Genomic DNA, 16,197 nt, shown 5'->3' on the forward strand with positions numbered 1-16,197 from the left:
AGTTCCAGAGGTTCCTACAAACAGGGTTTGATTTTTTTGTTTTTAAATCATTATTTTAGTAAATTACTTTTGGCAATGTGACCATTTATGACTAAATCCTCATTTCAGGAACTGTTACTTTATGATTCACGTTTAAGCAATGTGGTAGCCACTATAAAATCCGAATCTTTATTTCTGATCTATTAGACTGCATTTAGGAATGCCCTTTAGGCGTCATCTGAGGGGCTGCATTGTTGTCCACCTACTCACAAGTGGACATAAGGGAACAAAACGCCAGGCTTTTGTCACAGGTTATTTTCAGCTTGGTGATAGCAGTGGCATTGCTCAGATCCCTGAAACTCTCTCTCATTCCCCTCCCCTCCCAGCTTATAGGGCCGACAGCGGTGGCCGCTGCATTTAAAGGGTGCAGGAATCCCTCGCGTTCAAACCCTTCGAGGCTTGAGAAAACGGGGAGAAGCATCAAGCGCCTCCGGTAAGTAGAGTATATTGTGATCTGCCAAGACTGCCTGATATACGGGTTTGGCTATTTTGCTCTTTTCCTAACAGATTGTAGAAACAGCTTATTACTTGATAAAGAAAAATGTGTAGGTATAGAACAGAAATGCGAGTCCTACAGAGCTGACGGCAGCGTTTTAGGTTTGGAGGAGCCAATGGATAAGAGACATTCTTCTTGGCTTCTCCGCCTGTTTAGTAGCTACTAGCGTTACAAGGACGGGACTGTGGGGATCCTCATTAATGAGATACACGCCTCGGCTGCACGCGAGACTGGATCACAGAAGCTTCAGAAGCTTTAAAAAAATGTTGTTACAGAGCTACAGAATTATGTTTTCCACAAATAGTTTGTCTTTGTCCATACACTTTTTAAAGCGCATGAATTTACATGCTTCCATAATTTCTCACAGAAAAGTATTCAGGTTGTAAAAAAAAGGAAAAATAACAACCAAAAATCCTCAAAATGTTTAAAGTCAGTAAAAAATTGTAACAAATGAGAGGAAAACTTCCATACAGACTTGACAGAAACTGGGTAGATAAGAACGTAAGAACACAGGACGAAAGAATTCACACGACCATCACTCAAGCATTAAGAGACAGCACAGCTGGTCAAGTCTTCAGGGAAACCCCAGTTGTTTATAAAAAAGTTTAAAAAGTTATTTACTTTGAAAAGTGCTCCACCTAAAGGTAATATTCTTTCAAAGAATATAGCCTTGTATGTAGATAAAATAATTCTGTGTCTTATCTCAATCATCACGGCAACATTTCACAGCCCATAACAGTTTTGCTTGGCATTTAAAAGACTTAGTGCACGGATAAGGACTTAGGGAAGGCTCTTGTGGAAGGAATAGTGAAAGTCGATAGCCGAGGATTAGGTCTGGGAAAAGGAACAGGTCATTTGAACAGCAGGATGCAGTTTCCCACAGCCACATGAATCAAACTGAACTCTGGGCACGTACACGCAAGTATGGGGCGGGGGCGGGGGTGTGTGTGTGGTTTTTTAAGTCAGACCTAAGTACCTTGTCCTAGTGTTGGGGTATCTTATTTGTTGGAGGTGCCAGCTTAAATTTCTGCACCAGAATGCATTAAGGAAGTTTTAAAAGAAATGTGACATTACTATGCTAACAGACAATAGATAAGTGGAAGGACACAGAGATGGAAGCAAAGGACTCTGGGTTTTTCTAGCAGCTTTGCACATCACGTGCATCGTATCAAGTCACTTAAAACCTTTTGTTTCAAAAGGGCTTCTATAACTTAGAGTGACGAGTGTCGATGAAAAACCATATTAACTTTCCTGTGCCAGGGTGGAAATTCCCATCCCTCCATCTCCATGTGTTGGTTTACTGCAGAAATAAAGGAAAAACGCTAGTCATCATGAGGCCGTGGTGGAGGCTAAATGTATGACGCTAACTAATAAGCATAAAATTTACCTGTATCCATGTCCATTGAATGCATCAGAATATAAGAAATATGATTATGAATACATAACGATATCGCATCTTTCAGTAAAGGAGCTCACTGTTCAAATACCTTTTTGCTCTTGTGAATCTGTTCTGCTGAGAGAGAACACTTTCTGCAACGGATTGGATTTGGACAAAAACACCTTCAGGCTTTTTGAGCTGCAGGGGCAGGAATTGTGCTTTACACCGCAGACACATCAAGATAGAACTAGTGAGTGTTAGTTGCAGAGAAAAACTATAGTGGCATTTTAGTGCTACTTTTATAAAGGAAACTATATATTGTTACTGCCATGGTGCTGGTGAGGCGAGTAACACTAAGGATGGTCGAAAGAGTCACTGGTGGTCACAGGACGGGTCAGCAGCAGAGCTGTGATTAGATACCGGAATGAGGCCCCGGCTGCATCGGCATTTCCAGACTTCAGACAGACTTCAGCTGGGAGAAGAGTTTCCAGCGTAGCAGCCTCGATACTTGTATTTCCATGTAGACAGTGATTTGATCTGATATTATTACTGTTTATTTATTAGGTAAGGAATCAGTATTCTTATACTTTTAACTGCGTCTAAACCGAACAGCTAGCTGGCACTAAAATAGAGAGAGATGCAAGGCACATCCTATCCATCGGTCCTGGTTCAGCATTTCTCCCAGTGACCATGAAGACCAACATTTCCCAATTATCCACTTCGAGGCCATCCTGTAGCACGCGTGGCACCCTGAGATAATCCTCCCAGCCACGCAGTAAGTGACTTCTGCAGCCCATTCAGATACGACTTGAGCTCTAGACTATCAAATGCGTAAGCATCTAGAAGGGAAAACCTCGCGTTTAGCATGGAAACACCAGAACTGCTTCCAACATCTGCTTCACTTCCACTGCACCGTCCAGCACTAGCGCTGCCTTTTACTCCTCTACACAACGTCATTGGGCCAGTGCTGCATCCACTTCCCATTTAGATCAATGGATCTAAATATATTTTTGTATTATATTCTTATCAATAGCACTCTGATTAGAGTGAGACGCACTCTGTGACGCTTACGTGACATCCAGATTTGTACGGTGTGACTGACAGCCCAGCAGAAGATGGCTCACATTTTTTCATGCCTGTGCAGAGCACAGAAACACTTCAAAGGCTTCCTTGCTCTAAGGCTAGCCCAGATAGTAGCGCTACAAGAACTAAGTAATGAGAAGCATGCATCCTTGGCTGCATGTCTGATGCGTATAGTTCTACTCCGTGTAGTAGCTGCATCTTGAAACGCGGCGATATGAGCTGCCGAGTACTATTAGAGCAAGACCAAGAACACTCCTCCAGCTTAACAGTACCGTGAGTGCCCGCCAACATGCCGCAATATTAATACTCAAAAGTTCCTCTGTCACATGTTTCATACATTTAGATTGGGCCCACTCTACTGCCCACTAGATCTCCAAAATATAACAAGCACCTTGCAGTTAGCGGTCGCTGCAAGTTACCCAGATTTAGACAACAAAGTTCGGGCAATTTCAAGGGATTTAGATACTGACTCTCAATGAAATTAAGTGAAATTAAGACTTCGGGTAAAATTTGTTCCTATAACGAATAGGAGACTGAGTTCAATTTGCCTGTTGTAAGGACGGAGATTTAATCCACCGTTATAATTTAGCTGTGTAGAAAACTAGGAATGCCATATACCCTGTGGAATTTACTTGCTCAACAGTAACACTGCTGCACAGGCAGCATCTGCAGGGATGGCCCCTGCAGTTCAGTGTTCGGAGAGATGAACAAAGCAAGGACACGAAGAGCACGGACTGGCCCTGGTACCTCAGCCAGCTGCTCAGCCAGCCAGCGCAGACGTCCCGGCGTACGCTGCCGTTCTTCCACCGCTACCCTCATGGGAACGTTTTTAGTGTGACTTCTTTCTCCTACAGCTTCCCATCAGGTGATGCCAAAAAACCATGGAAAATGTGTATGCGTGCCCAGTCACGTTACTATAATTAGCCTCAGGAGCAATGGCTCTTTTAAGAGCTCTAACCACAGCCCGTAAGAACACAAGGTTCACTATCACGCATTATCAGGCTTTTTCAGAGATTACTTTTTTTCCTTCATCTAATTACGTAATTAGAGCTACTTTCCAAGAAGTATCCCGTTGCCACAGGTTGAGATGCTTGGTATGCCTTTGTAGGGAACTAAACCAGCAGAAGCAGTTTTACAGAGGCTGGAGGTACAAACCGCTCTCCTCCCAGGCAGCTATCGGTGCTGCTCCAGCTGGGAAGGGATTTGACTGGAAATGATTTGAAAGGGAACATTGTGAACACAAAAATCTCATTTTAATTTTCAAAAAAAGCGTCACAAAAGTGATTTTTTATCTCCCGTCGCTCTTCCTTCTCTTAAAATGTTTGAAGCATTACTTGAACTATTTTTTATAAGAGAAAAAAATGGCACCGGTATAAAAGTACTTTAAAAATAGGAAAAAATACAGAATGAGACAGTAAGATTTCACCTACATGAAAGATTCTTCTCTGTTCCTTTAGCTCCTGTTTAAAAGAAACAGAAAAAAGATTTAGCAGTGCTATTCAGTAAAGCCTTCACTGAGTAAGAAGGGACCAAATTCTTAGTCTGTTCTTTGCATGCGGTTATTTTTGTTTCTTATTTCAGCTACATCAGATTTTTGCTTCTTACTCATTACATTACAGATAAACAGAGTTAGAGGCAGCTGAGTTTTCTTTTCCTTCTTGCATCATTATTTTTTTCTAACTGTCAGAGCAGGGCGGCTCGTGAACAGCCTCCCAAGAGAACTGGTAGGGTCTGAAAGAGAGTAACGATGCCGCTGCTGTGTGACAGCGGCGGTCGAGGCTGACTGAGCCGGGGCGGTTGTTCAGCTGAGCATAAATCAGCCTCACCAAGAGAAGGAGGTTGGATCTTACATGAGGATGACAGGTACGCTGCCTACTGCGGGTGATGATGGAATTATACAGGGTTAAGGATATACTAGTAACCATGGTACTAAAGCAGAGATGTTTGCATATACCGGTATCTGCACTGTTATCCGACGCTGATTGTTAAAACGTGCCCACGTAGCTATGTCTTCAGTGCTATTGCTTCAGCACGCACACACGCTCCCACGCCATCTTCCTTTTGCTGGTCTTTTGCACCATTGCGTGGTTTTTAGTGTGAGTAGCCAGAAAGAATTCCCTTCAGCTTCAGGTTAAGCTTGCAGAGCTGGCAATAGAAACCGAAATTTCATTCTGAAATTCAGAAGATACACTACAGAAGCAACTAAAATGATGATAAACACGGGACATTAGTGTCCAATGTACAGACATAGTAAAATGTTAGTCTAAAATGCAAGCCATTTAAAATACCAGCTATGTTACAGCACTGCTGTGATAAATTCCCTTCTCTTTCTCACTTGACTTCAGAAGAGTATTCCCAGGCAGCAGGCCTGATTCAGCATTCAAAATCCTTTTGTTAGTTAAGAATATGTCATGGTGAATTTAATCAAATACAAATAGCACAAGCAGGCTTTGAAAGAACTATAATAAGAAGGTGACTGTTTTTCCAAGAAGGAGAAGGAAGGTCTGCGCCAGGAGCTCGGAACAACCCGATAATACCATGTGCAGATGACAAGATGACGTCCCAGACTTTCCAGAAACGATGACTCAAACAAGAAAACAGAAGGGCAAACCGTAGGTTGGGGTTGTGTCAGATGCGCGATAGCACAATCATCAGGAAGGGCACTTACTGAGCCGGCCGTCAGGAGCTGGGCTTCTGGCTCCAACACTGCCCTCCTGTGTGACCTTGGGCAAGTCACTTCAACAGTAACTGGAATAGTAAGAACTGGAACTGTGAGCACTGCTTTCTTTTTTCTCTCAGATGTTTAGATTTTTAAAACAACTGACAAAGAAAAACATGCCTTAAGCACCTTACAAACCTACCTGTTATCACTTCATAACGGCTGTGCAGCACAGTGATCGTGCAGCTGTTTTATGAGGAATTCCGAAAAGCAACAGACAACTTGTTTCTATTAAAGCATCCTCTGAAATAACACCGTACATTTATTAAACTTCAGGGTGGAACTATCCAGGTGTGAATTGTATAAAATGGTATCCTGCTAACACAGAAAATTGCCTTTAAACACGCCACCAAGGAAGCTCATGTGGTACTAGATGAACTAGCACTTGCTTTGGAAAGGTATAAAAGTACTGCTTGCTGTCTCCTAGCAGAGAGCCTAGGTAGAATACTGTTCTGTAGGATTTTAATGCCAAATACTGTCCACACTTTTCCTTAAACTCCAGTAAAGCTTCAAAGTGTTTGTTAGCCTCCAAAAACCAAATCAACACACATAAAGCAAGAACTGAGGGGGAAAGGCTATGCTGGGGTAGCGGGGAGGGCAGGATTGAAAGAAAATGACTATTTGTTGGAAAATAAATCCTAGATCCACTTTAGATCCACTTCTCCAGAAGAGGTTTGAGTGATCCTGGCACCTTTTTACTGAAACACCTCACAATCATTTCACATACTTACCATCACAACATGCTGAGCTAAGGAATATCCTTATTTACGAAAATGGGTCGCAGAGGACAGAGGGTTTAGACTGGCCTTGTCCCCAAAGCACCAGGCTAGCACCCTCACCCATGGAGAGGTCCCATTCCTGCTGCCGCGCAGGTAGGCAGGATATCCTGGTTACCAGCGTGCCTCAAAACCCCGTTATGCCAGCCACAGCTCCCGACAGCAAGGAAGGTCTCCCTGGGCCTCCCCTCCTGAGCAGGGCTAGAGAAGCCGGGTGGACTCTCAGCCACCACCTCACCTCTCTGCTGCCAGATAATCTACAAGTACTGCGGTGTAATTCTCACTGGCAGATATTGACTTGGGGACACACTGCAATAGCAGCCAACTGGGGGAGGGGGGGGAGTTTAAAAAAAAAAAAAAAATCAAGCTGTTCTGTTTAAAATAATTTACTCTTGCTGATGTATTTATTTATGTAATTTGATTTTCTAGGCTACCCTTCAGTTATAACGATGCCGAACTGGGGAGGTGGAGCCAAATGCGGTGCCTGTGAAAAGACAGTGTACCACGCTGAGGAAATCCAGTGCAATGGAAGGAGTTTTCACAAGACGTGCTTCCTCTGCAGTAAGCTGGGCTACACTGTTTTGACTTCACAGTATTCCCATAGCTCCGTATAAATCTTCCATTAAAGCAAGTAAATGTTCCCTAATCCGACACATTTGCTCACAGGACACCTACAACAGGTTTTTAAACACCCCAAGCAACAGAATGCTAGAAGCAACTGGCATCAGACTGAATTTCACACAGGGAAAGTTTTATAAAGCTTATGCATCTTATTTCTGGGCAAGTTTGAAGTAGCGGACAGTCATGAGAATCGTCCTACCTAAAATACAGCACAGAGAGACTGATCCTGGGCCGGCGCACTCTATAAACCTAAAGACAAAACATGTTTCCCATCCTTTTAGTAATGGAAGGATGGAAAATGACTGTATCTGTTTTCAAAGCAGCAGTCAGTTTTCTGAAATGACAGTTTGCCATCAGTAGCAGCTCTTAATAATCAAGGCCAGTTTTCTAGCCCTTCACCCTGAGCCTCGTAGGCTCCGGGCTTTTCTTATTCTGAACATACATCGGATGATTATTGTTAGGGACACTAGAGTGCTGCAGCATCACGGTATCTAGGTCCATCTCCAGGAAACCCTACCTCCTGTCCTACAACATAGCATTTTATGGGTTTGTTTCAAGTTAAAAAGTCTAGAAGAACTAAACATCCCTCTTAAGACAGAAGTATGTCTTACTGGGATATCATAGATAATTACTTTTATGGTGAATATTAACATTAGTTCATTTCACACAGGAAAGCTGAAGGACGTTACCCCAGTGTCATCCAAACCTCCCACCAACAGCATACAAGTGCCTCAGTCTCCTCCAATCCCGTATCTCACATAGCCCCATTTCACTTACTCTTTTACTCCACGCACCTCCGGAATGTTTGGCAGCTGGCTTCCAGGAATATTGCTTTCTCTGCAATGAGCTAGCACTAGAAAAATTAGAGAGAAGGTGTCAGTTCAGCTCTGTTTGCCCTTTGTGGGGAGAGCAAACCATTTGCTAAGCAGTTTGTTTTGTAGACAATGCTTGAGATTTAGTACCTTTGCAGGATGAATTCCAGCATGACAGCTTAGAAGCCATTGAATCCCATTTTCCACCCTCCTTTCCCGGATGGATAGAGAATTCTCGTTTGGAGGCATGTGATTGGTATTACATGCTTAGACGACAGGGTACAGCATTATGCAGAATCAGCCCAAAGGACACACTTGAGACATCGTTGCCTTTCCCCGAGTGCCCTGCAAGCGATGCCTAAAAGACGGAGAAGGAATTCCCTCAAAAAGTTTTCAGTTAATTGGCAACCTTCAGCTGATTCTTACAGAATAGTAAAAATCTCAGGTTCTGTGCTGCCTATAACAATTAATACTAGATATCAGAAGACCTACAGGGAGAGGGACACAAATGTGGTAATTACGAGAAAAGCTTTAACTGATGCTTGTGCTTTATCAAATGCTAGAAAACGATGCAGCAGAAAACAACAAATGAGTAGACTCTCCAGCTCTAATAAAAATAAATGGCTGTCCTTATAGGGCACAGTTAATGTTTCTCTCCCACCTAATACTGGAAGAAGTTTAAGTTCCATCCTCAGCATAAATGATGGGGCTTTTTAGTGATTCATGATAAACAACATCCATCCACAAGCTCTGCCAACTGTTCATTTGGTTTGTTGTGGGGGGTCTTGTGTTTGGTTTTGGTTGGTTGGTTGGGGGCTTTTTGGTTTGGGGTGGGGTTTTTTTGTGTGTGTGGTTTTTTTTTTATTTTATTTGCCTCTTGTAGCCATAAGTCTGAACTAAATTATTAATAGGTTAGATACTAAAAAAAGTATTCCCAGCAGCAGTATGTTTAAGGTCAAAACCCAGAGATGCATCTAAGCCCAGCTGGCATATAAGAGGTATGTTAATTGGCTTTACTTTTCTCATGATTCACACACACTAATCAGCAGCTCTGGACAACTCGGTATCACGTATCATGTTCACGGGCTTTTCAATGAACCAATTACATTATTTCATTTCTCAAGAGAAGAAAAACAATCCTTCCCAACCTGATCTCAGGTATGGAATCAGTTAACCTATTAGCTGAGCTTTCATATATTTTTATATTAAATATACTTAAAATATATTTCATATTTTACATTATATTTAACCAGACACCCAAAACACACCAGCATTTTTTTGTCCAAAAAGTTCAATTTTGGCAAAATGATAAACAATTCCAGCCAACCTGTTAACACAGTAAGAATCAGACAATCTAAACTATAAATCACACTCCCTCCGCTCCATAATTCTTCACCACTAACATCACGAGGGAGAATCATCTTTGCAACAAACCCCCCTTCCCGTGCAGATTGCTGTTTACCTACCTTGCTTCCCCGTCAGCTTTTACTTTAACCGCAGCTGTGACGGACATTTGGCAGGATCTCACGCCATCAACCCGAAACTTCTTCGTGCCGGCTCGTGAAGGGGATCTGTTGGCAGATGACAGGTCTCCAAGTTATTTCAACAATAGCACTTCAAGGGCTTTTGCTCCATCTGTTGCGGTGAATTGATACTCTATCCCGAAGGTGCCAGAAATAGAAACACTTTATCTACTGCTAGAGTTTCCATCATCCCTTAACTCCCTTAGCAAACATAATCTCAAAGCAGAAGAGACTGCGGCACGTCGAGATCAGGTTCACACGTTTACAGAAGGCCCTCGTTTTATTTTTGTTAACTCTAAAGGTCCTTGCAGCTTATTTTCCCCTCTGCACAGTACAGTGGCAGGATTAAAGCTGCAGAGGTTCCAGTGTCAGCTTAAATTCTCTGATGCGGGTGAATTTTAGACTCACAGCAGGACAGTTGAAATAAACACGGAGGGAAGAGGGACCAATCAAACACTCAGCTACCTCTTCTAGAGCTTGAACTTCCAACCACCCTCAATACTTGTCTGTTTCACAGGTTTCTGTTGCTTACATGAGCTATGCAGCTTTATTTTCCAAGCTACGACCAGCCCATGCATGACCGGAATGCCCTCTGTGGGGCATGCACGCGTTCAAGGGAAGCTGTAGAGAACCTTTTTCCCTGGTTATTTTTTTCCCCATTAACCACTGTTGACGCAGTGAACAATTTGGAAGAAGTGTTGAAATTTTATTTTTCAAGCTTACTACAAACCCGTGTTTTTTCTATAGGCACTCCAAACTGAAAGCTTCATCCCCCCCCGATGGGGTGGGGGCTGCCTCATGCCGAGTTCCCCAAACAGGGCAGCATACGCTGTCACCCAGCGGATGAGGTGGGGCTACAATTTTGTCCCATCCGTTATTGTCCAGTTTCCGTGCCTAAGGAGCAAGGGGATCCACAGGACTGGTAACAGAATTTAGTCTCTAAATGCTGACCAGGTTTCAGATGAGCAAAGAGCTGGGGAGTTATCTAGCATCCACCACCACTCCATGAGAAAGACCACGCATGAGACCAGCCCCAGCAACGCTCGTTAGCTCTAGGTGTGGCCTGTGTTTCTCACAACGTGGATACTTGCGTACTGAGATCCCCAGATTAGCAGCTGTTAGCGCTTGTTAACTTGGGTCCTTCCAAGTTGAGGCTCGGTTTATAGTGCCATAGAGGATATAACATATTCCATTACGAATGTCGGGCATTCCCATGGCACTTTCTGTCCCCAAGTCTCCCAGGCCTTTCCTAGTTAGCTAAGCCAAGCAGTATTTTTTCTGTAACAAAGATGATGAGGTCTCTCTTTTGGGGATGGCCGTAGTCATACTCTTGCCATCCTGGAGGAAGTCTGACAGAGCTGAGACTACCGGGTATTTGGGATTATCACTTCGCCTTGCACTACAGCTCAAGCAAATGTGACTGGATAAATAGAAAATATATTCCGCTTGACTCTGGACGTGGTACGTACCTTATAGTCTCTTTTAGAAACATGCCACACTATAATAGCGTGGGGTGACATGAGAGAGCCACCGCAGACCCCGAGTGACTACTTTGAAAGGTGCAGATGCACAGCAGAATCAATATCGCTCCAACCTTCCTTTTTGTTTTGGGGTTTTTTAAGGTTTGGGAGTTTAGGATGATGACCTCAAGACCATCTTAAACTTCACAGACCCAGACCAGTTGTCTCAAGCCCATGGTTTTCTAGGCTTAGAGTATAACTTCAGAGTGGCAAAAGAGCATGTTGTGTGCACACACAACTACTTTTGCAACAGCCCAGTGAAGTTTTATACTGACTACAGGCCAACATCCTCCTCTTCTGTATCTTTAAAGATATACAAAAATAAACACTAACTGTAATTATTCTAAACCACATTAATTCAAATTTTAAAATGCAAATGGTTAAAATGCCCCTCTCTTCCTATTTTCAGTGGCTTGCAGAAAAGCTCTGGACAGTACCACAGTAGCAGCTCACGAATCTGAAATCTACTGCAAAACTTGCTACGGGAGAAAATATGGTCCCAAAGGTATTGGCTTCGGACAAGGGGCGGGATGTCTCAGCACTGATACCGGTGACCATCTAGGCTTGAATCTGCAACAGTGAGTTAAATCCCATGACAGCACCTTTTTCTTGTACTACTTGTCACCTAGCAAGGTATTTTAAATATTTTATTCTGTTTCCATAACAACACCTAGCGTAAGTAGCAGAGCAGACTTTCCTACCACCTTTCCTTCAGTGGCCACAGTTATTTACCATTTTTTTATGACATTCAGTCCCTTTGAGCCCTCTTTATAGATTATCTTCTCCTTCACTGGGCCATTATTCTGCAGAAGCAGCCCTTATATGCCACCACAGATGTAAATGTTCTCTGCAATTATAACTTGCCATTAGCACAGTGGTAAAGCCACATTCGCCATAGAACATGAGAATATTTTTCCCCCCCCATCAGAGGCTAAAATAGAGTTAGGTTTTGCTGTTAGACAAATAACCATACCACCACATACTGTTAACTCTCCTCTCAACGGGGGAAATAGTGTTTCTAAATCCTCCCTGTGGCTTGAATAACACTCACAAACACACCAAGAATATGTTTCAACAAAGGGATTCTTATGGTACACCATCTTCCAAAAGCCTCAGCTGCACATAATCACCTCTGACAGGACATTTTTATAGTATTCTTCTACGATTCTCAAAGCTGAACATTTCCAAATCAACAACGCTTTCCTCTGGTATGACTATAAGGAAACCAATTAACCAATATGCCGTGCAGGAAATAGAAGCTTAAATAATGTATTGAACTGTAGCTTCTGCTAAGATACTAATCCATTATGGGCAGAGTTCTGTATCAGAAACTGTCACGTCCTGTAGATTTAATGACCTGTTGCAGTCCAACAGTCCGGTAATTCAAAAGTCACTCTGTGACAGGCTTTAAGCGAGCACAAAGACGTAATGCACAAAGCCCAGAAATACAAAGCAAAGCTACTTTTCTGATGTGCTTTTGACCCTGGGCCAGCTAAGAACCCCAGTTCCCTGTCCAAACGTTACAGACACTAATGAAACAACTGCATGTAAAACCTAAGGGTTTTCTCCGCTCACTGCTGAGTGCCAGCAGATACCAGCTTTTCAACCGCACAACACAGAATACGTTCATTTTCTCTTTTCCCCCTCGCCTTGCCTAAGACCAGTAATTTAGTAATTTTTATCCCTTTCCAAAAAATCATGAGACCCTATTTCTAGACCAAATATAACATTTTAAGCAGTCTTTTAGAACACTGAAAATTTCTGTTTCAGGGGGTCACCAAAACCCGCTCGCCCTTCTACACCAACTAATCCTTCAAAGTTTGCCAAAAAGATGGTGGACGTGGATAAATGTCCCCGCTGTGGCAAATCAGTGTATGCCGCAGAGAAGATCATGGGAGGAGGAAAAGTAAGTAGTTACTACAGCACTGGAAACAAAACAGGCTTTCATAACGGTGACAAGCTATAGCTAGTTGGTCCTTGACCTTTTAAGTTTTTACTCATGGTCTCAATGAAGAAAATATGAGGATGAATTAGCAAATTGCTAGGGAGCCCGATGTACTGACTTTCAGCATTAAAACCATGTGCTTTTCATAAACCTTCTGCAACTTTCTGCATCTTGTTGGCATCTGAAGGACAACTCCTGGCTATGGTACAGGCTGCCTTTTCTACCACAGTCATTCTACTAACTTCTCTGGAGATATTTATAATTTAAACATTTTTTTTGTAGTGGCAATTGCAGTTATACTGAAGAGATTCCGTGACTAGAAAAACAAAAGCCTGCCTCACATACCATGCTAGTTCTCTGCTCTAGGAACTCTCACTAGAATATTATCTCTGCACATCAAAGAAATGGCCAAAACAAGAGTAATATCTATAGCTCTCTGCTTTTTACTAGCCCTCCATTAATAACAAAGTCACTAGGTAAGATCTTGGTAATAAAGTCATTGAAAGAAAGACTGATCTAGAATGACTAAAAATGGAAGCCATCAGACCAAGACAATTTTAACCTTTTCAAACCATAAAAAGGAAGAGTTTTTTGCTTCTTGTATCTGCTAGCCATGCACTTTCTGTAATATGCAATGAATTGTCTTAATTTCCTCAGCCTTGGCACAAGACATGCTTCCGCTGCGCTATTTGCGGAAAGAGCTTAGAATCTACGAACGTTACAGACAAAGATGGAGAGCTCTACTGTAAAGGTAAGGATTGTAATGAGCTGAACTGGGTTACTGAGTCAATCTAAAAATCATTCTTTTTAGACCTAGTATTGCCATCGTGATTTACCTGGCTGCACGCTTAACAGCTTCATGAAATTTCATTTTATCTTTTTTAATAACTTTCTGAGGGCAAAGGGAAGAGCTATGGTAACATTGCAGTTGTATCTTGTACTACTAACAGTTAAAGTTGTAACTTTTCTACAAATACGAAATCCTCTCTGTTCTGTCCTCACACCTTCTAGCAGGAACACTGGCCATATCTGCTGGGCAGACTCCTGTACCTGCGCAGTCTCTCTCACCTGAAAAAATCAAAACCAAACAAAAAAAAACCACCCAGCACCACACTACAAAGATATGTGTCTTCAAAGGTCATCTAAGGTCCTGGTCCTAATTGGACTTCTTCCCAGGAAGAGTTAAAAAGATACCTTCCACTATATTGGTAGTACAGAAGATAACTCATTCCTACCAAATCATACACCCAGATGTTCTTCTCAGATCAAGAATGTTCACAGGATTTCACCTGGCTCTTAGAAAGACCTTGAAGTGAAAAAAATATGCAAAGCTTTTATATCCCAGGCTAAATTTTACAGAGAATCCTAAAGAACACTACTTAAGTTCTGTGACTTTGGGTGCAGCCTGACAACTGCAAATGATCGAACTAGCTTATTTTCAGAACTATGCTGACCATTGCTACCTCCTTAGCACACTTGCAATAACTAACTATGCACACACTTCGCAATACAGGGTTAAAATGGAATGGTTTGAACTACCATGGATAGTTTCTTGCCTCAGCTCCAGTTCTTTTAACCTCCCTTAAAAAACCTCCGACATTACTCGGTCTGTATTACTCATACGGACCAAGTTTTACTGCGTATTTTCAGACAGGGAAGTAGTTTGAATGAAAATGTTACTTAGGTCCTAAACACATGGAGTTGCTTAATTCTGGGGGGAGGAGATCAGATGTGACTTTTGTTTAAATCAAATATGTGATTCTAGTTTCACTATTAGAGCCTGTCGACACTTCTGAGAAAGACACTTTTTCAGATTTCCTTCCTTTTTTAAGTTTGCAGGAAGTACTAAAACCGAAAGTCATTTACCTCTACATGAAAACATTCACTATGCCATTTACCTCCCTCCTTCTATTGCAGTTTGCTATGCAAAAAATTTTGGCCCCAAAGGAATTGGGTTCGGTGGCCTTACTCAAGTGGAAAAGAAAGAGTGTGAATGAGAAGAAATGGATGCAACAGACTCAAAACTGCTGTGGATGCCACCAAGTGATAACTGTCAAGTAAAACGCTAAACATCACATGTTGTCAAGAAACTAGGGCATTTGTTTAATATTTTCCACCTTGCAGGAAAAACTTGCAAGCTTGTATCTTAAGAAATTCTTAGACTAGCTTAAAGAGGTACAGCGATAAAACTAGATTCGTGTTTGTTTTACAGTAAATAAAGACAAAAAAACCCTCATGGAACATTATTCACGGAACATTATTGCTTCTTAAACTAGTATTTACCACACTTCAGACTGGAATTCTAGACCCCGCACACTGTCCCATTAAGATAGAGATACCTTACGGAGTGCAAGGGTCAGAGTGTTCCGCCTTAGGCCACATTCTCCTTCGTTCAGAATGGTCTGCCGCCTGTATTTCTACCAATCTCCTAATGGAGTTTTGAACGTTTTGACGTTTTGTGTTACGAAAAAGTAGATGTTGTTCACTTTGAGACGATTAAAAAGTATTTGAAATTCTCTCTCTCAAAGGGAGATATTTCTGAAAAAAAGAAATGATTTCGTAGAGTACAGTGTTGTAAGTTTTGTTGTTGTATGTTTTCGAGCTACAATAAAGTACTGGTATTGCTTCACATTATTTTTACTTGAATTTGCTTGTGCTGTTTCATAAAGTTGCAGATATATGCATTTCACTGAGATGAATGAAATGCCCCATTTCTTAACTACGGGAATTCTGTTTCATTACATTACTCTTATGTTGTCAGTTCTAGATGGTATTTAACTTTAGTTTCCTGATCTCGATCTGTTTCCCTGCTGGTTTTCATTATCACCTACTTTGACTTATATTCAAAACCACTCTGCCCAGCTGGCCACTCCAGACTGATATTGTAGCCTTTTCTTGGGAACACAGCTGACATCCAGCTATCATAGAAACATGCATGCAGCGGGGAATAATTCCCTCCTTTTATATACAGTGCTGTTTTCCACCATCAGCGTACCCATTTTCATACACTAACAGGGCACACGCACATGCAAAATACCAGGCAAAGAGTCAGGCTTTTTCTTACAGCTTTGTGCTTACCTGTTCTTAAATACCTCACTGGTAACGTATCCCTTGAACCGATTTCAGTCTGCAAAGATCTACTTACAAGCATGAAAGATCTTTTTTATTACATGTAAACCCTCCAAATACAAAGACTTAATAGAATTTTTCACAATATAAGCAATAAAATTACAGGGTGATTGTAACATTAAATTTTGAAATATAAACATTCCCCTTATTTTTGAA

The 16,197-nt window shown here is 41.9% G+C and overlaps 1 protein-coding gene and 1 long non-coding RNA gene across 2 annotated transcripts; one reads left to right on the forward strand and one right to left on the reverse strand.

Moving 5' to 3' along the window:
• The first annotated feature begins 364 nt into the window (after positions 1-364).
• On the forward strand, positions 365-15,546 carry CSRP3 (cysteine and glycine rich protein 3). Its single transcript, XM_075094979.1, has 6 exons — positions 365-472; positions 6,921-7,052; positions 11,377-11,545; positions 12,738-12,873; positions 13,570-13,663; positions 14,830-15,546. Exons 2-6 carry the CDS (start codon positions 6,941-6,943, stop codon positions 14,907-14,909), a joined length of 591 nt encoding a protein of 196 aa, XP_074951080.1. The 5' UTR covers positions 365-472; positions 6,921-6,940; the 3' UTR covers positions 14,910-15,546.
• LOC142057977 (uncharacterized) lies at positions 4,230-10,179 on the reverse strand. Its single transcript, XR_012660822.1, has 7 exons — positions 9,391-10,179; positions 8,075-8,282; positions 7,890-7,965; positions 5,858-6,030; positions 5,665-5,744; positions 4,951-5,141; positions 4,230-4,456 (listed from the first exon to the last, which is right to left on the reverse strand). It is a non-coding gene; the product is annotated as an uncharacterized LOC142057977 (long non-coding RNA).
• Positions 15,547-16,197: the final 651 nt, after the last annotated feature.

This window comes from Phalacrocorax aristotelis, chromosome 5 (genome assembly GCF_949628215.1).
Source record: "Phalacrocorax aristotelis chromosome 5, bGulAri2.1, whole genome shotgun sequence".
Classification (NCBI taxonomy): domain Eukaryota; kingdom Metazoa; phylum Chordata; class Aves; order Suliformes; family Phalacrocoracidae; genus Phalacrocorax; species Phalacrocorax aristotelis.

Bases quoted from the DNA above. Each gene is read 5' to 3' on its own strand.
- CSRP3 (XM_075094979.1), top strand. From the start codon at position 6,941: ATGCCGAACTGGGGAGGTGGAGCCAAATGCGGTGCCTGTGAAAAGACA. The intron at 11,546-12,737 runs GTGAGTTAAATC...TTTCTGTTTCAG, and splicing joins CTAGGCTTGAATCTGCAACA to GGGGTCACCAAAACCCGCTC. The intron at 12,874-13,569 runs GTAAGTAGTTAC...TAATTTCCTCAG, and splicing joins AGATCATGGGAGGAGGAAAA to CCTTGGCACAAGACATGCTT.